Source organism: Alosa alosa, chromosome 5 (genome assembly GCF_017589495.1).
Source record: "Alosa alosa isolate M-15738 ecotype Scorff River chromosome 5, AALO_Geno_1.1, whole genome shotgun sequence".
Taxonomy (NCBI): Eukaryota; Metazoa; Chordata; class Actinopteri; order Clupeiformes; family Clupeidae; genus Alosa; species Alosa alosa.
The window spans coordinates 16,233,932-16,248,356 of record NC_063193.1 but is presented as its reverse complement, the minus strand read 5'-3'; the positions used below and the strand labels follow the sequence as shown (position 1 = coordinate 16,248,356).

Below are 14,425 nucleotides of genomic sequence, written 5' to 3'. Positions count from 1 at the left end.
TCCCCAAAACTGACCCAGAAACACTACATGGAAGCCACAATGACACCACTGGCCATTCTCAATGAGCAAATGTTACACAGTAACCTGCACAGCTCGAAATCAGACCATTTTGTTCTGTTTAAACAATGTGATTGCATAACACTAGGATACAATTTTATTTCTAGATAAACAGCACCTATAATAGCACACCTTTCAGGGTGAGTTTGGATAATAACTTTGTGCTGTCCTGATTACATTTTGTCATTACATTGTTTGTGTTTTTACAATTTCTCACGTTTTGTGTACACTTGTATACCTATGAAATATGACCAGTTCATAGTAAGTTATTTACTGTCTTAAATGAAAAAAAAAAAAAAATATGGATGACACCACAACCCCTAATAGAAAAGCGGTCATCCAAATGCTGGTTAAATTGTTTCCATCATTACACATTTACATTGTTATATGTCACAATTAGCCGATTTTAAAATGAAATTAATGTGATGCAAAGAATGAGCGCACTGAAGCGTTAGTCATTTCGATATAATTCCAGTTTTGTCCCATCAATGTGAAATATGCTGAGTAAAACTAGCCAGGGGTACACACAATGGCCTTAAGCTTAACCAGTCCACACATGATGAACAAAATTGGCTTCCAAATCATCTGCCCAAATAGTCCTTCAACATAAAGTAAAATGTATGGGGAGGGTCCTCACTGTCATCATTGGTACGGTTAGCTAAGATATAATACTCATAAAACAAAAGCTGAGCAATCATCCACAATTTGAAAAACAATTAAATCAGTGCATAGCAGTTCAAAGACAGTACAATCAACACACCAGAACAACTTCAGAAACGATATGTAACAGTACAATGTGTCGGTCAGTCTACAGAAATTGAACCTCATTCTTGCACATGGCTTGATTCCCTAGTAGACCAACTTAGTCCTAGACATCTCCATTTTATATCTAAAGTTCAGTTTTACAGATTAAGCCAAGATTTTGACTAAAAGAGAATTTCACTGAAAATAGTTTCTAGTCTAGGACCGATCCTAACTCATGTTTGGGAAACAGACCCTAATTGAGTTCAAATTAACACAGTGGGAATGTTTAGTTAATTCTAGATTAAAGACAAGATTAGGTGACAAACACAAATAGCCTTAGTCAGTCTTCTTTGAGCTTGCAGAAAAATGTTACTGATGATGTCTCAATATGTTTTAGCTGTTTTAGAAGAACTTATAATACAAGGCTTACAAACCTTCTGAGTTATACACAGCTAACACTACCACAAGCCATAAAGGTAAAAGCAATGATCTCACAAGGATTCATTAGTATAAATAATAATAAATGTCAGATGATTTTCTAAAAGTACACCTAAACTCTGCACATTTGATGTTAAGTACTTGGCATACTGCAACATCCAGCTCAGTGTCAATGCAAATGTATGTGTATGTGTCATGTTTGAAAAAGCTCTGATGGGACTAAGTTCAACAGAGCTCTAAATTTGCCATAAACTCAAGACATGATTCTGCATAAAAGACAAAACACAATTGAAAGGCACAGCACTCCATTTTAGTGTTTGTGTCTATGAGCCTCTACGAGACATACCAGTCACTAACTACACTGCATATTTTGTAAATAGGTCCAGGCCATCAACATATTCCAATTTCCATTACTTTGGCAGATGGGACTAAGGGTGCCACTGTCAGACTAGCTTAGGAACCATTACAGCAATTCATTTAAGCATTTTAAAAGCAGTAGTTTGATCATTATTCACAATTAGCCAGGGTGAGCATTGTCTTAATCTAAATTACATAATGGATCAACAACATCAAAAAACAAGTGTTTTGAGAATGGCTTACTAAAAAGTAAAGTAAAAGTTATAGGGTTAACCATAAATGTGAAAAGACAATCTACTCTACCACACAAACACAGCCTGTGATTTTCCAAATACAGTACAAAAAATAAGTGTGAATATTCTGACTGGAATATAACATTTTCTTCAATTGAGTTTATGCATCAATTTCATTTAGAGTAAATCTAACTAGGATATTAATTCAGAGAGGAGTCTATGGGTGTATCTGATATAATGCTACAGTTAGTCTGTTCACGTCTTTCTGATACCCACATTATCTTTCTGGATAATGAACGAGAAGGCAGTTTCAGGAAAGAAAAAAAAAAAAAAAAACACAGCTAATGCATGGAGCTAAAAATGTTCCAGGGAATGGCTTTCTGTCCCTCTTTAAAACGGTTCAACATTGGAGCTTGAACTTATGAGATGGAAAGCGCCTTACTAAGGAAATACCATGGGTAACAATATACTCATACAAACATGGTGAAAAACCACCTTTTTCCACAACAGACCACACACCTAGGGAATTTGACCACAAAGGACTAAATGAGAAATAAATTATATGTTTTTTTAAAAACAGTTTGGTAATGTTGACAGCAGCACTTAAAACTTATTGACAGTTTCCTTTTCAAATGAGTAGAAACCTGACCAAGACTTGATCAGGGGCACGCATGGCTGAACTTAACAGAAGTCCTACCACCAACAACCTACATGATAGGTTTGGGTAGACACAGAGGTAAAGAATGGCAAAAATAAAGACAAAAAAAAAAAAAAAAAAAAAAAAAAAAAAAAAAAAAAAAAAAAAAAAAAAAACACACACATACAGGCTCATATTTGGTCTCCATGCCTTGTATAGAATGTATAACCAGGGGTGTCTTTTTTTTTTTCTAAAAAAAAAAAAAAAAATCACTATTTGCACACGCAAATACCTTCAGGGGAGTGGAATTACACTGTACAGAGAATGATGTTAAAATATCCAAATGGTGCCAAAACCATGATTGGCAGTTTCTACAAGCCATGGAGACTTAACCCTGCAAGAGAACCATTCTGGTCCATTGTCTCACACACAGTCGAGGCTACATTTACTCCATGACCATCCAGGCTCCCATAGAGGTTTCTTTCCCTCTGCATTTCATTGAAAAGGAAAAGGAGAGAAAGGAAAAGAAGAAATTGCACAAGTAATATTAATAAGGATTACTGCCTTAACAACAGCGTCTGCTCCATTGGGAAGAATCACAGTCACAGAGCTCCAACTAGGTGGGAATTGAAGCTAGGACACACATCCTCACTGCTATTACACCAAAACTACAATGTGATGGCGGTATATACCGTATTTTCCGGACTATAAGTCGCACTTTCTTTCATAGATGGCCAGTCCTGCAACTCAGGTGCAACATACATATTTTTATATATATGTTTTTTTCCTCTTCATAATACATTTTTTGACTGGTGCGACTTATACTCTGGAGCGACTTATAGTCCGGAAAATACGGTACTTTTTTTTTTGCATCAAAATGACAGAGGAGGCCAGACGTGTCTCCTCAGGCGGCGGAAGGCAGGTTCAGTGAGGGCAAACGATGAGATGAAAAGCAATAACGTAGGGTAGTCTGCATCAGAGAGGTTGTACTTATGTCAGTTAAGTACTTATATGCATATTCTTTAGCGTTTGAAGTCGGGTCCCTTCAGACATTGCCATGAACAGTTCCAAAAAAAAAAAGGGAGGGAGGAGGGGAGGTTCTGGCAAGAAGGGGCCTGAGATGGAGAGGGTCTTCCAAGGACTTCCTCTGAGCCCTTTGGAACAGGTCTTAGGTCAATAGAGGGGTGGGGGGCATGTAAGTGCCCCATGACCCTGGTCCATGTAGGGAGGGGGCGAGGTGCAGTGGGGCTACCCTAGCTGGATCTGGCCCGAGTACATGGTTAGGAGCAGCATGATGGCGAAGCCTGTGAGCAGCCCGGCGTTCTGGATGGCGAAGGTGACGAAAGGACCGCTGCCTCCCGCCTCCTCCTCTTCACGACTTACCTCGTTCATCTCTGGGAACTAGTGGAAGAAAAGAAAGAAAGAAAGAAAGAAAGAAAGCGCATGCGCATGGCATGACTTGAGTAAGTACTCAATTGTAAAGCAGTTTGTATTATGCCTACAAAAATGCAATATTTAAAAGGTACCACACTTAAAAGGTACCTCACATAGGACATACTAAGAGGGTTTCATTTGATGCCCAATACAGGACATAACCAGTAGGCCTATTAATGTCTTTAGCTTTCAAACACATCAAACAAAGAAATAAAATCCCAATCTAATTCTCTGATCACAGATGGCCATAAATTGTTTTAATTTTGTTTTGTCTGTTTACAGCATACTGCACTTAAAACTTTTAAAACCCTTTAAAAGCTTATCTGACTAATGGTCTCTATAGAGTTTGAGCTTGTACTTAGGTCTTTGACCCCCCCTGACCTCAGGTCAGCTTGTTTAACTGTAAGCTCACCATGTCGGCTAAGGCGATGTAGAGGAACATGCCACCAGCCAGCGCAAAGATCCAGTTGGGCGAGAAGCGACTGCCGGCCAGAATGCCAAAGCCCATGCCCAGGTAGCAGCAGCAGGCCGACAGGAAGTTGAAGAAGAGTGCCTGCTGGATGCTCATGCCCGCATTGAGGAGAATCACAAAGTCACCTGCACACAGCACGGGCAACAACAGGGACGCATCAATATCACACATCATGCAAACTCAGTTGATCTTCGGAGGAACTACCTTCAAAGAAAGGTTGCTAGTCAATGTAAAGGAATTTGAGAAGCCTTATTGTTTTCCCTTAACTATGGTTCAGGATTTTGGACATAGGACCTCATTTCCACGTAAGGAAACAGGATATTTATGGAAAAGGAGACCGTTTTCATGCAGGTTTCATCCAGTCCTTCTTCTAAAGACCTTCATGATTTAGTATGAATCTGTAGCTTATTAGAGATTTAAAATGGATTATACTTTGTGGTTTACATGCAAAGGCTCTGAAACAGCATCTTACACTGAAACACTCTTTGCACGCATGTGCACAGGCACACACACACACACATACGGTGAAGTCCCATCTTACCGAGCTCATGGGGAAACTCCTCGCACAGGATGGCCACCGAGGTGCTGACGCCCTGGAAGACAGAGGCGGTGAAGGAGGCACCGATGGCCAGGCCGTCGATGAAGTTGTGCAGGCCATCGCTGAGCGTGATCATCCAGGCCAGCGTGCCGATGTCCGAGTAGGCCGTGCCCTTCAGCCAGTAGCAGCCGCCGCGCCCATGACTGCCACCCCCACCTCCAGCACTCTGGGTGTCCTACAGAGCAGAGGGCAGAGCTGGAGTTACAACCAGGTCAAGTTGGAGGTGACCTTTCTTATTGTTAGAGAGGTCTAACAATAGAGAGCTCTTAGTACTATGTATGTATGTATGTATGTATGTATGTATGTATATATGTGTATATATATTTTTTATATATTTATATATATATATATATATATATTTTTTTTTTTTTTTTTTTTTTTCCCCATTTCACATTTCAATATCCCTTCAGTATGGCAGACTTAGTCATGCCTTACACCACCTTTAATTACATAACAACTACTGAAGAGGCCTTAAGATAGCGGTTGTGGAGGTGCAATGCAGCAGATGCTATTGGGATAAATGAGAGAGGATCTCCCTAAGCCCCCCTCTTGTAAACCCAGCCCACCAATCCTCCCATGCAGTCTGGCCTGAGCCATCCACCCTGGACTCAGGACCTCAGCTTAAGTGTGAACAGACTTCAGACCGTAAATGTGCCAACTCTAGTTTGTCAAGCTATAGTTAGTCTGACCAAATGCCCATCCTTTCTCTAGACGCAAAACCAAGCTACTACAATCCAAAAAATTTAAATAAATAAAAAACACTCTACTTATGGTTGAAACAGAGGAGCATGTCCCTGTTTAATTGGGGTCAAACGGAAATCAAGCCACACTCGCACGGTGCCATCTGCGGACTGGCGCCTCACCTGTAAAGTCTGGTGTGTGCTGAGCATCTTGTCGTCCTCGCCGACCCCTTTGAGCTCACCGTCCACCCGGGAGAGGGAGAGCCCCCCCGCCTCGCCATTCTGCAGCTTCTCCGTCAGGCTGTCCTCCAGGTCCCCGTTGGAGGTGTAGCGCTCCGCAGGGTAGTGGCTGTGGCCATGACCATGGCCCTGAGAGAGAGAGAGAGAGAGAAAAAAAAAAAAGAGAGAATGAGAGAGAAGTGCACAGGCCATTAAGACTGTTAGAATACAGATTTCAGTCCAAAGCCTGTGTTTGACCTCTATAGTCAGATAAGAACCAAGAACCAAAACGTACGGTTAAAAAAAAGGAATTAGGGGATATGTTCAGGGAGAAACGGCAGAGAGCAAAAAGTCCAGAATCCTACGGAGCCCCTAAGGGGACATGAGCAAAATAAAATCTAAAGTTTAGTTTCATGTGCGCACATGAAACTTTCACGTGCGCACATGAAACAAGAAAGTTTCGCGTGAGCACATGAAACTAAACTTTTGATTTTTTTTTGCTCATGTCCCCTTAGGGGCTCCGTAGAATCCAGTGTCATTCTTACTTTTTATTTCAATTTCAAAAACACACACACACAGTGTCTCTGTAGTTTCTGTAGCAAACACACTTATGCATGCCCTTTAACTCATTGAATGCCAAGCTGTTTTCGGAAGCTTTGTCCTAGAGTGCCGGCAATCTAGACCGTTGTTGATGATTTTTGTACAGCCACAGCATATTCTGTGTTATAGCTATGAACACATGCAATGGCTCGTTTAAAAAGGTGAGACTTTAAGCTCTCTGTGTTATTCACCGTGTATTTCTACACGCCTCTGTTCCTGAGAAATCACAAGCTAAACAGTGGCTAGTTTTCATCAAAATTTTTTTTTCTAGAAATGGAGATATAACGTCTTTCATGAAATATGAAGTGTTGTCTGTAAACAGAGTCCCTTATTAGACATTCTCTGCTGTAAACTTTCCGGGAAGTGATCAGCGAGACCTGGCGAGACTGCCACCTAATGATAGACCCACAAAAATGGCCTGGTTTTGAGATGACGTGCATGCGTCACTGATTCGACCCAAAGCGGCAACCGAGTTATGATAAAATGTCCAGATTGTGCGTTTTCATGAGTTTTCGATCGTCATATATTTTTCATTTCCATTCATCACAGAATTCCCAAAATCACATATAAGGTGTGTTAGTGTGTCTAGTTTCGCAATTAAAAAAAAGAAGCTAAAAACGTAATATTACGTTTTTGGCACTCAACGCATGGGAAGGAAAAACGTAATATTATGTTTTTGGCACTCAATGAATTAATCTGGTTACACTGCCACGTACACCAAACCACACACATGGGCCAGATAAGACTGCAAACAATTCACCCTTAGGGCAAACAAACAATACTACGTATGACACACAAAGCCAAGCCCACAGGCACACGTACATGTGCTTCTGCAGTGTACAACAGACATGTAGATTGTAGGCAGTTACTTTGTTCCCGGGGGTGCCGTCTGGGTAAACAGGTCGAACTGGCCCTGCCTAGCCCACATCTGAAAATGTGAAGTCTTTACACTCACATTTTCCTCCCAGCACCATAAATGACACCATAGCGTGCAACTGAAACAGATCGGACATCCTCTGAATACCAGGGCAGGTGTCCAATGGAATACGCTCATGCCTACAGTAGTGTGGCTAATAAAGATCATGTATGATAACTCACTCCACTCTTTGGCTTCAGTATCATTTTGAGAATCTTCTCAGCAAAGAAGAAGAGGTAGAAGCCTCCGAACACCACAGCAGATTTGGAACGTAATAATCCACCAGGGGGTCAAAACCAAAGGCCTGCAAATAAAACAGAACATCAGTCATCAGTCAAACATTTTTACCTGTCATATATTGTCTAGAATATATTAAGATGTATTGAATATATTAACATGTAACTATTAATCTTATCAAGTTACAAAATACAGTCAATCTCTAACATATACAAATCTAAATATTTTATAGTACAACTCCAAACACTTGATAAATGGTGGATTTAAAGTTCTATGTACAAGCAAGTTAAATGATCAATTTGTGCCAGAGGGATTCTGTGCCATTTTACTGGATATCTATTAAAGCTGCAGTTGGCAAGATTTCTTTGATCATATTAAGTAAGTATAAGTACTGTGTATATATACTTAGTGAAACACATACAGCACACAGTGTACACACAGTGAGGTGAAGCACACACTAATCCCGTCGCAGTGAGCTGCCTGCATCAACAGCGGCACTCGGGGAGCAGTGAGAGGTTAGGTGCCTTGCTCAAGGGCACTTCAGCTGTGCCTACTGGTTGGGGTTCGAACCGGCAACCCTCCGGTTACAGGTCCGAAGTGCTAACCAGTATGCCACGGCTGCCCTCAAATTCACTGAAACACTATGCTCCAACAGAAGCGCACTGACAAGCACAAACTCCGATGAGAAGGTGCTCAGTGGTAGTGTAAACATTCAAAAGTCCCCTCAATCAGTCAGACTTGCCAACTGCAGCTTTAAATATGCATAGAAAATTGACTGATATACAAGTGAAGTATATTTAATTACATATAAAATGCAGAGAGAATTGATTAATCATATATCAGTAATAACCGATAGGTCCCATGTTAAAAAACAAAGAACCTGTGCCTCAGAGCTTCCCCAGTCCCCAGCTGCTACAGTTCTCCAATATTCCCAGATCTGTATAAATCGCCAGACTTTGATTTTGACTGATTAAATGCACCGATTGGAAAAAAAAAATTGAAAGATTGAAAAGAATCTTGAGAGAGAATTTCAACTTTGAGAAAATTTTGGATGCAGCTCATTTTATTATCTCTTTGGCTGGGCCTTTCAGGAGAGTCGCTGAGGCTTGAGACGTGGCTTAAAGTGGCCCACACCCCACACCCCTCGTCCCCCGCTACCTCTGGGATGAGTTGGAACAGGGCGTTGGAGTAGAGTGTGCCAATGGCCAAGGCTATGAAGTAGAGGAGCAGGCGCTTGTAAAAGGTTTTCCTCATGAAGGGAACCACGCTGGCCCCGACCAGTGAGCACAGGGAGATGACTGTCACACACAGGAAGCCATAACCCCACACTGGAGCCAACACCCACGCCATACACAATAGGGAGAAAGAGAAACGAGAGGAAAAGAAGGGAAAAAAGAAAATGTATTTAGGATATTTAGGAATAAAGATCCAATGAAAAAGACATAAAGTTGTAAATCCTTCAGAGGGAAAAAAAATTAACCCAGAGAACATGTGTTTGATTTAAAAAAAAAAAAAAAAAAAAAAAAAAGTTTAGATTATCATAGAATATCGTTCATTCACATTCCACCTCATTTCTTGGATGGTGAAGGATTACAGTAGAGGTAGCACAAATTCTTGATTGAACCAAACCAAAAGCAAAAGAAAGAGAGAAAATAAGGTTCTTGTTCAAAGCCATCACATGGTAATCACAGAGAAAATTCAAGATAGGGAAAAAAAGGTGAAAAATAAAAAAATCTATTTGGTACAGTATGTGATGCTACATTTCTATTGAACCATAAGAAGGAAAAGTAACATACTTGTACAACCCATTGATGACAACCAGATGCTGATGCTTTTTACCATTAATGTGCCTTCAGAACAGAACAGAACATGATACCAGGTCTGCATGGTTATCATGTCATACATTTCTGCTTTCAGCATGCAAGGCAGCAGCTGGATTGGCAACGAGGACTACAAGCGCTACAGTGGGCACAGCACACAGGTAAATGTTCAGCAACATTCATCTGCCAAAGTGATGACTATTTTGGCCAAAGAAGCTGCTCTGTAAACTGTGGTGTAATGGCAAGAGTTGCCCTGCATGAACACGCACCAATAATACTGACCTATTCAACAACAGAAAAAAAGGTTCTCGGGTTATTAGGCATGCCCGACTGAGCATGGCTTCCTAATAGGTCACTGATACCAATCTTCTCACTCACGACTTCTCAACCCTACTCTACACACCCGGCCGATTGACCACAGGAGCGAGATCACAGGGCAGAACCCAGTAAGCTGATCCCTTCAGATATACAGACACTAATGATTCTGTGTGTGTGCCACCTCACTTCTTCCCGGAACACCCTAGAGAGCCACCACACAGCAGCCAGCGAACACAGGAAACAGGAAAGCCTCCACAGCCTAGCCTGTAATTAGCAAGTAAACTATAAACAAACCCTGTGTGCCATAAAAAAAAAAAACACAGGTCTTTTGTCATTGGCCGTTTGGCAAAGCAGCCTTTGAAGGACTGGGCTGAGTACACTGGGCTCATGGGGGATGAGCAGGGCTTTAAGGGGAGAGAGAGAGAGAGAGAGAGGGCCTAGCCTGATTCACTGGAGAGCAAGGAGAGAGAGAGAGAGAGAGAGAGAGAGAGAGAGAGAGAGAGAGAGAGAACCTGGCGGGACAAACTGCAACACAGCTGTCCCATTTATCAAGGTGGAGGAGGAGTTGGACACAAATCGATGGCCCAGTTTACCCAGGAGGAATACAGAGGAGCTGTTAATCACACATGCAGATGAAGACATCACCGGCAGATTCCAGAGAATCAGACAGCGCCACGTCAATCCCTGAAGAGGAAAAAAAGTGAAGAGAAGGACCAGAGGACAGAGCAGGAGGGAGGGTGGGATAAGAGTCATCAAGACTAGATGTGTTTGGGATAAGGAGAGACAAAGATGGAACAACAATGAATACAAAAACAATAGGTTTCCCACAGCTTCGCTGCTTGGACCCCTAATTATGGCCTTGAGCTTATTTTGGTGTATGTGGGAAAATATATATGAGATATATAATGATATACAGAGACAGAGACAGAGACACATATATATATATATATATATATATATATATATATATATATATATATATATATAGACATAGAGAGAAGTATATAGATAGACATACATATTATGAACATGAAAGATGAAAGAGTATAGAATTTGTATGGCTTTCCTTTCTGTAGGGAAGTGAAAGAATCAGAGTGAGATATAGCTGAAGTGAAACCGAGAGTTTGAGCACATTGGACTGATTGTGGTGCAAAGACAACGAGAGCCAGGAGATCTGGCCTTGCAGTCGGTGGCTCTGGAGCGAGGGCGAGATCGAGGTGTATACTGCACCTCTGGTATGAGCTGCATGATGGCGGTGGAGTAGAGGGTCCCGATGGAGAGGGCGATGAAGAACGTCAGCACCTTGTGCATGAAGCGCGTCTTCATCAGGGGCACCACAAACACAGCGGACAAAGAAAAGGCACTGACCACCGTCACGGCGAGCAAAGAGAAGCCCCAAACTGACACACACAGAGCAAAAATGAGCTCGTTAACAGCCAGTAGCCAACAGTGCTTACAAAGATACAAGCAGTATGCAACACTCCTTCAGCTGTTACACAGTCTTCTCTTCACAGGTCACACTCAATTCAGCAACGCTAGGGAGCAAAATGCACAAACAGACAAACAGACAAACAGACAAAAGCCTCGCGGAAATTCGCCACACCCTGTGGAAATTACTTTCTCAGGCTGTGTGTGCAAGTAGGGAAGAAGGAACTGTTATGTCAGGTGTCCGTCAACGTGACCTGTGAGCAGATGTAATGACAAACTGACACTGCAAGTCAGCACGCGTTCACCTCTTCCCTCTAGGACAAGGTTCCTCCAGCTTACAGTCTCATTAACATGATCCTTTTACATATTACATCCACTGTACCTAGAGAAACAGAAGGTCACACATGGAAGTGCACTGACTCCCAGTACACCATCCAATCCACCAAATCCTAAGGAGGAGAAGGAGAACACAGGGCGCAGAAGTCCCCATGCTTTAAATATTAATGAAGATCAACATGACATTGAGTGAATGTAAAAGACAAACCTGTAAAAGAGAAGGGGGGAAAGTACATGAGAAGTTTTGCACACGTCTGTTGATACCTAGAAACTAGAGAAAAGTTTGAAGGTCTAAAGAGGGAACACTGGTTACGCAAAGCTGTGAAGAGATTCAATAATATCTTTCTGGCTAATTAAAAAAAAAAGCAACCACACAGGGATTGGGTTTGGGTTTCAGGAACACAGAGGGACCGAATCGGACACCCTGTTTCACTCAACTGCACCGGCACTGCGGCGGCTACCACTACAGCAGCACTCGCTCGCTCTGGGGTGACATTGCGACAACTCTCCTGCCTTCTTCACTGAGCCTTGGTGGAGAGTGAGAGAAAGAAAGAGAGAGAGCATCCTGCTTGATGTTGCGCAGGACAGGGCATTGAAAATCAGGACTGTCCTCCCTATGTATATAACCAATCAATCTGAGATTACACCCCCCTCCCGGGTTGGAGGGGAGGAGAGAGGGAAGAGAGAGAGAGAGAGAGAGAGAGAGAGAGAGAGAGAGAGAGAGAGAGAGAGAGAGAGAGAGAGAGAGAGAGAGGGAGGAGAGAGGAGAGAGAGAGAGAGGAGAGAGAGAGAAGAGGAGAGAGAGAGAGAGGGAGAGGGGAGGGGAGGAGAGAGAGAGGAGAGAGGAGAGAGAGGAGATATATATATATATATATATATATATATATATATATATATATAGAGAGAGAAGAGGGAGGAGGGATATATATATATATATATATATATATATAGATATAGGATTATATATATATATATATATATATATATATATATATATATATATATATATAGAGATATATTTTATTTTAGAGGAGAGGAGATATATATATATATATATAGCAGGGAGCTGGTGGTGAGGTGCAACCTATGTATGCCTCATTAGGGCTTCAATGAAAAGAAAAAAAAGTTTAGAGGAGATATCACACATCCTATCATTGAGAGACCTGTTGCCAAAACCAAAACCGCTTCCAAGGAGCAATTAGAGAGGTCACCTACAAGGATAAAAGCCTTAACGGAGATCGAATGAGGTTTCAGCTCTCCATGCATGCAGTCCAAGCAACAGGACAAAGTGAAGCACCCACAGACTGAGTGAGAACTTGCACTTTGAAAAATGATATCCAGCTGCCTCCAGTTCTACATGGGGCACTCCACGCAGCGCATCTGCTTCCTACATTTAGCATGGTTTATCTAAATACCACAGGAGTCAAACTGTCCATTCACAAAAAAAGAGAAACACAAAGACATGTCTCAATGTTACACTAAAAACCTCTAAACAGATGCAGTGCATTACTTTGATCATTTTATTACAACTTCACTGTTAGTATGCTCTTACCATGAATTTTAACCAAGGACATCTAAGGACAGGTTGGAGTTTGGTCAGGTTTTAAAAGAACTGAATGCACAATGCACTACCATAGAGAAGCATGGGAGGAGAGTTAATATTTATAACATTTCCATAAAAGAGTCAACCTCTGGATAAATGAATTACCCCTGATCCCAAAATCTGCCTCCCCCAACCCCTCCAACTACACTGTCCTCACTGATCTCAACATGACCTGTAAGCCAGCATTTAGACAGTCATTCAATTCTCTCCCACTCAGCCAGAGAGTGCTCTGTACCCAGATAAGAAATGAGACAGAGGGCAGCTGTAGTGCAAGCTGCCCGCCCCGTGGTCATTTCCCGATCCATCTCTCCCACTCACTCCTCTTCACCATCCTATCTAAATAAAGGCAAAAAGCCCGAACAGTAACAGATGAACAGAATGAAATAGATAAATGAAGAGACTGTCTGCATGGTGATGCTCCGTGCCATTTACCTTCGGCGTCGGTAGGCCGGAGGCTGGGCTCGGCGTCCGGCTGCTGGTCCTGGCCGGCGGTGCAGGTGCGCAGCTCCAGCTGCTGCAGCATGGTGGGGCATATCTCCCCGCCTGTCCAGATCGACGACTGCTCACTATGCTAAAATCAGTAAGGGTGTTCGCAGACAAACACTGTCGTGACCGACAGACGGAGAGAGAGAGAGAGAGAGAGAGAGAGAGAGAGAGAGAGAGAGAGAGAGAGAGAGAGAGAGAGAAAATGGCAAGGTGCGATATATACTTTTGATCCTGTGGAGGTTCTGGTCTCTGCATTTAACCCAATGGGTGAATTAGTGAAAGCATGTACACAGTGAACAATACAGTGAGGTGAAGACACACTAATCCCCACAGAGCTGCCTGCTACAACGGCTGGGAGCAGTGAGGTTAGGGTGCCTTGCTCATAAGTGCTCCCCAGCCAAGGCCCACTGGTCGGGCTCAACCGCAACCTCCCAAGCCATGTCCAGAGTGCTAACCAGTGGGCCACACGGCTGTCTTCTCTCTCAATGGCTGAGAGAGAGGGGTTTTAAAAGGAGAACAAATCAAACAACATTTTAGCTCCATTCATCCAGTAGATGACATAATGGATTCCAGATATGCCTTTTAAATTGCCATTAAATGTCTCGACAATACCAACTTAAAGAGAAATCAATTTTGAGGGCTATGGTGATGCAGCAGCTGCTCTATGATTTGGAAAAATCTGGCGAGTCTACATACAATAAGGCTCATCACAGTCCAGATAATAAGAGTACTTTGCCAGCGATAAAGAAGAGTCAAAATAATGGAGTAAAGGGTGATCGCCATCGCCATCGCCATCGCCATCGCCATCGCCA

The 14,425-nt window shown here is 42.3% G+C and overlaps 1 protein-coding gene across 1 annotated transcript; it reads right to left on the bottom strand.

Moving 5' to 3' along the window:
- Positions 1-3,021: 3,021 nt before the first annotated feature.
- On the bottom strand, positions 3,022-13,660 carry slc39a14 (solute carrier family 39 member 14). The gene is given in 9 exon segments (XM_048244032.1): positions 3,022-3,867; positions 4,313-4,497; positions 4,914-5,145; positions 5,834-6,019; positions 7,568-7,654; positions 7,657-7,689; positions 8,781-8,950; positions 10,991-11,160; positions 13,560-13,660. Coding segments are annotated over 9 exon segments (1,317 nt in total). The 3' UTR covers positions 3,022-3,714.
- Between the last annotated feature and the right edge of the window lie 765 nt (positions 13,661-14,425).